This window comes from Cicer arietinum, chromosome 3 (assembly GCF_000331145.2).
Source record: "Cicer arietinum cultivar CDC Frontier isolate Library 1 chromosome 3, Cicar.CDCFrontier_v2.0, whole genome shotgun sequence".
Taxonomy (NCBI): Eukaryota; Viridiplantae; Streptophyta; class Magnoliopsida; order Fabales; family Fabaceae; genus Cicer; species Cicer arietinum.
The window spans coordinates 33,102,539-33,110,754 of NC_021162.2; the positions used below are offsets into that span (position 1 = coordinate 33,102,539).

The following is an 8,216-nucleotide window of genomic DNA, read 5'->3' on the forward strand; positions in this document are numbered from 1 at the left end:
TTTTCCTTCTCTTCTCCTTGCTTCTTCTCACTCTATTACTCAAAGCCTCAATCCTTAAAAGAGATTTTACATCCCCACAAGCCTAATTTCTCAAACTCCTACAAATTCTTTTGGTTGGGATTTTTGGGTTAAGCTTTGTGTTCTAAGGAAGGAAAAGGGTACCCATCTCTTGAAAGTGGTTTATTGAGACTCATTGAGGTAAATGCACAACTCTAATCCTAGTATGAATTCATAGAAAAATGTAGTTTTGAGTAAAAATCTTATTTTGTGCTTAGAGTATATTTAAATGATGTTGATGGTTTCCTAGAGGTAGTTAAACTTTAGAATAAATTTCTCTAAAGCCTTCGAAATATTTTTGATACTCAGATTTGTCAACTGAGACATTGTCGGCTACTCTGAGAGTTGTTAGAGAGCAAACTTAGACGATTCTCCATAACTGTGAGTTGACGACGATCATCGTCATATATTTTTATATTGTTATTATTATTATTTTACTTGTTTTCTATATTAAAGTATTTATTGAAAAATTTGGGAAACACAACCTTTGAATTTTATCTTGATTTCGTCAATTATTTAATTTAACAGTCGTTGTTATATAATATGTTATTAATTTGATTTACGTATGATTTAAAGTATTTAAATCTTGAATTTGTTATGCGATTGAATATGTTTTTTTATGAATCACGATGAAATGATTTTAAATGCATGCTTTAGAAAATCGGTGTTATTGTTATTAAATCGTTAACTGCGTTAGGTGCACCTAGTTACCTCGTGTTGATTAGGGAGAGTTACCCGTTAGATTGAGCCGCCCCTATGAGAAATGTCATATGTAGGAGGAGAGGGCTATCAATGCGATGTAAACTCCCTAATTGATACGTGATGATGCGTTGCGGGATTGAGAGGAGAGGGCCATCCGTTAGATGGAGCCACCCCTAAGGGAAAGGCCACCCTTAGGAGGAAAGGGCTATCAATGAGATAAAGCCGCCTCTTAGTTCTAAAAATTTGTATTGTTACTTGTTTGATTTTTATAATGATTTTAAGGTTGTTCATTTTGATTTCGTTTCGTTATTCACTGGATTTTTAATATTTCTGTCAAGTGGTTAAACAGTTATTCGTGCATTTTGTGTTTCCCTTCTAATTGATGGTGGTTGTTGTCTCCTCACTAAGTCTTTGTAACTTACCCCTTTATGTTGCTTATTATTTTTCAGATTCGCAAGCAGCTGAGTAGGAATCTATTATTTGGTTCAAGTCTCAACAAATTTCTTTTTTTTGGTAGGCCTCTTTGATCGAGGACCGTTTTGTAACATTTGTTGAGTCTATGTAATTGCAGCTATTTTGGAGTCTAGAAAGTCTATTTAGTTTCTTTTGAGAAGTGTATTAAGCAATTTGATTATGTTATTTAAATTATGACTGGATTGAGAGCGGAACAGGGATTTTACAAAATTTGGGAATGTTGAAGTTACAGAGGATACTCTGTCGAAATTTCGAGAAAAAACATATATATATTTTTAAACGGTTAAAAAGCGGTTTAATTGTTAAGTTAATTGATAGGCTTACCAGACTAGAAGTATAGCTTGTGCGCTGGTCATTACATTAAATTTTTGGGTCGTGACAATGTATTATATAAACAATTTATTTTTCTTGAAAAAAGTGTGTTTACGAGGTATCCTGACACATGTTATCTTTTGTCTTTTAATGACAAGATGGTAATTATTTCCCTTTCTTTAATTTGAAACTTAAATGTTTTAACAAAAACACCGATACTCATTCAATCACTACTTTAACAATTATTTTCCCTTACTGTTGAAACCTAGAAACTATTTTCAAATCCTTCTTTGAAATTCTTCTTGATTTAACAATGGCCTCAAGTTGTATTTCTGCTTATGTCACTTCTACTCCTAAAACGACATGCAATGTCAATCAATTGGATATACTTCACGAACCACAAGTCGCCTTCGCTAACCTTGTTGCAAATGGGTTAGACTTTATTAAATATATTTCTAGAATTGGATGGTTCGATTACGTTAACCTAGACAAACTCATTTCTCTTGATGTTTTGGTTAAAGAGAGTTCTAAAGGTTTGTTGATGCAAACAAATATGGACCAGTTTTAAGTGTGAACTTTGGTTTTTTTTTTGTCAACGTCACTAAACAAACCATAGCTGCTATTACAAGATGTTGGGATGAAGGCATGGTAATGGAAAATGGATACGAACTAAAGTTTGGAACTACTTAAATCAACAAGGAATTGTTTGAAGACCCCAAAGTCAACACTAAATTTGTTCATCTGCAACCTAGATACATGGTTCTTTTCAAGATTTTGATTTGATGTGTGGTGTCTAAAGGTGGTTCTGTTGTTCATGTCAGCAAAGGCGATTTTGATTCGATGTGTGGTGTGCAAACAAACCATTTGCTTTACCCATAATTGCATCCCCATTTGAACCTAAATTTTCCTCTAAACCTTCACCTAACGTTTCACCGTTAAACCAGTAAACCACAAAGGAAATCAACGTATCATCTTACTAAAATACCTTTCATGATTCACTTTTAGAAGACTTGGCTACAAAAGGAACCCATATCCTTTAAACATTGAATTTCTAATCTCACCTAAATCAAACACAACTCCACACAATCAACTTCTCAAAATAACCATTCTCCAACACCTACCCAAAGCAACTCTCAAACCTCACCGTTTTTATCCATTCTTGCTTTTGATCCAAACTCACCATTACTTGTAGATCCTATCCCACAACATTAAAGATACCAGCTCGGGTTGTCAATGACTTAATCTCTGAAATATCTTCATATGACTCTCCTTTGGAGGTTTCCTTAATGTTAAGTGACTATCTAAATATTTTGGTACTGTTGAAATTTCAAAATAACTTTCTACTGACTTTTTTTTTTTTTGAAAATGGGCAATATGTACCTAATGTTTAAATTTTGAAGGACTCCGAATGACACAAAAATTTAACCGAGAGTTTTGTATATTTTACGAGGATATTAATATTTTAATGAGGACTAAAATGAGCCACTTACTATATTTTAATGAGGACCAAAATGAGTTTCTTATTATATAGTAAGACTTTATACGGACCAAAATGAGCCACTTACTATCCCTTTTTGTGTATGGACAAGAATGACTATGTAAGAAGGATTAGATGGGAAGTGATAAGTTAGTAAAATATTTTGAAAATATTTTCGAAGCCCCGATTAAAATTATTCGTCGGAGAATAATTTAATTGAATTACATAGGATTATTATCAACAACTATTTTACGACGTCGAACATTACTGTTAGATTTATCTCTCAAAGGATAATTGTGATTAATTTTTTGTGGTTAAATTTTTTTTTGAGATTAATTTGGAATTGAGATAGTAGATTAGTTAAGGAAACGGGAAAAAACATTTCCCCCTCCCTATAAAAGTAATTCATGGCTATCATCATCATCATCTTACTATCACTTTCTTTAATTTTTCAAACATGTCTTCTCTCATTTCTCTCCAAACCCAAACCTTATCCTTCATTTTTTTATCAACTTAGAAGCTAAAAAGTTGTCTCGCTACTTGAGAGCTAAGGATCACTAGTTGAGGTAACCTTTTCTCCCTTCTTTTCTCTCAAACCTGTAAGCATGTATATAGAGTGGGAAATAGTGATATTCTTATGTTTTGAGCTTTAATCTCGCTTGTTTATCACTACTATGGTGCCTATTAATGTATAGGTAGTTAAATGGAACATTTTCAACTCTTTTTCTTTCAAAAATCAAAAACCCTAAGTAAGGGAGTAAAATGAAAGTGTCTCTTTGCTTTGGTGATTTGTTAATATTGAATTTAAATTTAGTAACTTGAATAAATAAAAATGAAGCCAAACCCCAAAAAAAAATTAGTAAGACCAAATGTGATGTGTCATAATGTGAAAAATTTGATTTTCATATGTGTTTGAGTAACGTAATGAGTTTTTTTAAATAAATCAGTTTGAACTGATAATAGAAATCTTATTAGAGTGATTTAAGTTAGTTAACTTATGAAGACTTTTGCAAGTGTATATTTTTTATAATTAAAATTACTACTAGATGTTAATGTGTTTGGCACCATAGTAATGTATTTTTTTAAGAAAAACTCAAAGTTATGAAACAAGGATTTTAAAGTAAGTGAGTGATTGATAAAAAAGAAATTGATAAGTTTTCTTGAGTAATGTATGAAATAGAAATATCAATCACAAGGAAGGAGGTTTGAATTGTGATCTATTTTTTAAATGTTAATTTCTGCTTTTAAATTAACTCAAGATCGACCTTAGTTACAAATAAAAATCCAGAACATTCTGGGTAAGTTAAAAATGAATAAAGAAAATTATTTCTAGGTATATGTGATAGTGAGTGAGAAATAAATGAGGATAGGGGAAAGACGATCACACAATGTTGTATATTGGTTCACCCAAAGGGGTTACGTCTAGTCCTCATAATTTGTGAGTTTTTCACTAATGTGCTTAGCACAAAATGTTCTTGCTTTCACACAATCTTTCTTGATGACTCTTGATCAGTTACATAATTCACCTTTCAACCTTGAAAGGATTTTTACAAATACCTTTTAAATGATGTGTATGATAAAGGATTGTAGGATTAGAATCTACTCAACACTTGTTTGAGATTGATTGTCAGCGATAACTCAATAAAGAGATCCGGGAATATATTAAGAGAGAGCGGTAGTTTTGGTTGGATTGAAGAATTTTGTTTGCTCGAGTATGATTGTTTGAGTAATGGAATGATTGCACTAAAAACTTACTATTGTCTTCACATTGATGTTCCTTTTATAGTCATGGAGAAAGTTAAGAAATGACTTATTATAGTTGTTACTAATCATGTCTATTCAGCGTGAAATTAAAAGACATATGGATTATTCAATCCGTAAAGTTCTTCTTTGAAACCAGAATGTTCTCTATTTTGTGTTGTATGGAAAACGTGGATGAGTGATTTAGTAGTTGTCTAGCCCTTTGTCTCACAAGCATGTTGAGCTTTCTGCAAAAGATGCAGCAGCAATGTCTTTTCATCCTTGATGTTTTTTCTTACAACTAAGGGTGGGAATAGGCCAGGACAGGCCATGCTTTGAAAGACCTGAGTCTGGCTTACGATTAACTTTTTAGGCCTACGGCCTATCATAGGCTTTTTTTTCCGGCTTGGTTCACTACAAGAAAAAAAACGTTTTGCGGCGTTTAAAAAAAGGGTTTGCGGCGGTTGTAACTGTTGTAGTTTGATGTTTGCGACAGTTCTGCAACTGTCGCAAATTCGTGCGTCGCGAGGCCAGTTTGCGACAGTTCATAAAACCGTCGTTCCAACCGTCGCCAAATTTTGCGACGGTTCACAACCGCCTCTAAATACATTTTGCGACAGTTAGAACCGTCGCTAAAACAAACTCAAATTTATTTATTTCTGCACAATTACGACAGTTATCAATCGTCGCTATATTTACTTTGAGGCAGTTTGAACCGTCGCAAACCTAATAATTTAAAATAAAAAAATATGATACAATTTTTTTCCTATTTTTAATCAATTAAAATAAAAAATATTCATAAATACAATCCACATAATTTAAATACATAATTAAAAACTATTGTACCCAAATCCAATTTATATAATTTTTTCAAAAGAAATAACACCAGTTTATACATTGAAGTTAACTAAAACAATATATAAAGTAGTTTAAATATTCAAAACATTAGTGGAGTAGCTAACAATACAAAACAACTCCACCAAACTTAGAAGTTCATCCAAATATCTAATTAGTCCCTAATGATGTTGTTCCACGATCATCAGGTTGGTGGTTGGACTCAGATGAACGTCTACCATCTATTGGCGATTCTATGTCCATTGCCTGAAGAAAAAAAAAGTATATATTAACCTCAATGAATATTATATTGTCAAAACTAATTAACTAAATTTCTCTTATAGCTATAAGAAATCTTTACACAATTGATATTTTTAATCAAAGACAAACAATTCTCACAAGATTTTTAAATATGTTTGCTATGAAAATAATTTTCTGTAACAGAAATATCTAACTTTGCAACTCACTATTACCACAGCTAACAGTTGCATCTTTGATTTGTAAGGTGGTCAATAACAAATAGTTATAATTACATAACACTTCTATTATGCTTTATGATTTACAAGCTCTTTGTGAGTTCAGCTTCAATTTCATTGTTTTCCTCCTGTAAATCAAAATTAATACCATTATGCTTTTCATGTAAAGGCTAGACAACAAGGACTCTATAAACTACTAGAACAGTATTAGTTTACTTTCAATAAAAATTCATTCATTCTTGACAAAAAAATTAAATCAACTCAACTCCCATTGCCTTTTCATTTGAACTTGAATAATATTTAGCATTACTTTTTAATAAGGAAGACATAAGAATAATGAAGAGGAAGAGCAAAACACTGAGATAATCATAACCCAATAAAAACAATAGAAATTAGCATACCTGGTCATTTGCCTCTTCCTTTTCAGATCCGCTGCTTTCACCTGCTTCACCGCTCTCCTATATTCCATGACTTTCATGTCCATCATCCTAAACATGGTTACATTAACAATCCTTCAATCAAAATTGTGAAAAACGCATTGCACTACAAGTGAGAAAAAATGAGGTAGACTATATTCTGAGCAGTCAATTGGCGAACAAAAAAAAAATTAGATGAAATACTGGGCGTTCAGATTTACATCCCACACAGTTCACTTAGAATATTACAGAAGATCCTGGATTGATGTTACATTCAGTTCAGAGCAATGAAAATTTCAAATTCATCTTCATAAAGCGGAGAAAGCATGTTTAATATATCCTTCCTAATTTCACACTGGTATCCCAAGCAAATACCAAAAACCTTCAATTAGTGATGTGTCAAATTAGAATCAAGGGTATCAACAGTTTTTAAAAAGACAATACTCTTACAAATGAGTCTATTTGTTTTGTCAAGTTGAGCTACAATTTTTTAATCTCTCTTTACCAGTACTTTGTTCCTGATTGATTTTCTCAAAAATTAAACAAATGAACAAATAACGAACACCATACTCCATAGCCTGATATAATCAAAACAATAAAGAATATTCAGTTGTTTATAATTGATACCTGTATTTTATCCTTAAAAATTTGATTTTTTTCTTGTCGATGGAACTAGTTTCCAACTGTCGTACATTATAGGAAAATCCTTAAACTTCCTCGCAATTTCACCCAAAAAACCGCCTAACAAACCAGCAGCTGATCCTACCGGTTGCCTATTTGAATTCCATCTAGTTATTATTCTGCTAACATTAAGAGGAGCTTCAAGCACGTCTGATACCCTTCAGTGTGTCTTTGAAATATGTCCCGCCTCATCTAACACATAAGTCAATGAAATATGTCATATTGCAGTCATGTAAAACAATTAAATTTTATAAATATAATTAAACATTAGATAACATACTAATAACTTCTACATCCCAAAATGTAAAATTCCTTTTTTGAGAAATTTCTGGCTCATCTTCTACCACATCTTCAGAGTGAGAGGATGTCTCTTGGAAATGTGTTGTTTCTGTCTCTTGCACTGATCTTGGTGTTGTCACTTGAGATAACATACTAATAACTTCTACATCCCAAAATGTAGAATTCCTTTTTTGAGAAATTTCTGGCTCATCTTCTACCACATCTTCAGAGTGAGAGGATGTCTCTTGGAAATGTGTTGTTTCTGTCTCTTGCACTGATCTTGGTGGTGTCACCTGAGAAGGTGTTGCTTCTGTCGCTTGCACAGTAGTTGGTGTTGTTGTCACCGGAGAAAGATGTGGTTTTATCGTTTGCACAGCTAGCGATGTTGTTGCTTGAGAAGGTGGTGCTGGAGAAGGTGGTGGATTTGTCGGTTGCACTACAGTTGGTGGTGTTGTTATCGGAGATGGTAGTGGTTCTATCACTTGGAACGTTGGTTGTAAACCATGTCTCCGCAAGTGCTTCATTTTGGTTACTTCAAGATCTCCTGGTAGTATAAGCCTCGACCGACCCTTCGTGAAACGCTACAATCATTTATTATTAATGTAAATAAATAGAAATCAACATATAATACGAATAAGAAACATTTTGTAATTTTAGTATTTTTAGTTATTACTAACTGGTGAGATTTTTGAAATGGTGGAAGAAGATTTGTGAAGGGATTGAGAGAGATGAGTTAGATTGAGAGCCTCCATCCTTTTTTCATTCTCT

At 32.7% G+C, this 8,216-nt stretch overlaps 1 protein-coding gene and 1 long non-coding RNA gene across 2 annotated transcripts; both read right to left on the reverse strand.

Annotated features, from left to right (window-relative positions):
• Window positions 1-5,695: 5,695 nt before the first annotated feature.
• LOC113784181 (uncharacterized) lies at window positions 5,696-6,850 on the reverse strand. The gene is made up of 3 exons (XR_012162472.1): window positions 6,474-6,850; window positions 6,070-6,200; window positions 5,696-5,863 (listed from the first exon to the last, which is right to left on the reverse strand). It is a non-coding gene; the product is annotated as an uncharacterized lncRNA (long non-coding RNA).
• Window positions 6,851-7,250: 400 nt separating this feature from the next.
• On the reverse strand, window positions 7,251-8,210 carry LOC140919862 (uncharacterized). The gene is made up of 3 exons (XM_073366671.1): window positions 8,126-8,210; window positions 7,603-8,029; window positions 7,251-7,361 (listed from the first exon to the last, which is right to left on the reverse strand). The coding sequence occupies exons 1-3, from the start codon at window positions 8,198-8,200 to the stop codon at window positions 7,330-7,332; spliced, it is 534 nt and encodes a 177-aa protein (XP_073222772.1). The 5' UTR covers window positions 8,201-8,210; the 3' UTR covers window positions 7,251-7,329.
• Between the last annotated feature and the right edge of the window lie 6 nt (window positions 8,211-8,216).

Bases quoted from the DNA above. Each gene is read 5' to 3' on its own strand.
- LOC140919862 (XM_073366671.1), bottom strand. From the start codon at position 8,200: ATGGAGGCTCTCAATCTAACTCATCTCTCTCAATCCCTTCACAAATCT. The intron at 8,030-8,125 runs GTTAGTAATAAC...AAATGATTGTAG, and splicing joins CCATTTCAAAAATCTCACCA to CGTTTCACGAAGGGTCGGTC. The intron at 7,362-7,602 runs GTATGTTATCTC...CTTATGTGTTAG, and splicing joins TTGGGATGTAGAAGTTATTA to ATGAGGCGGGACATATTTCA.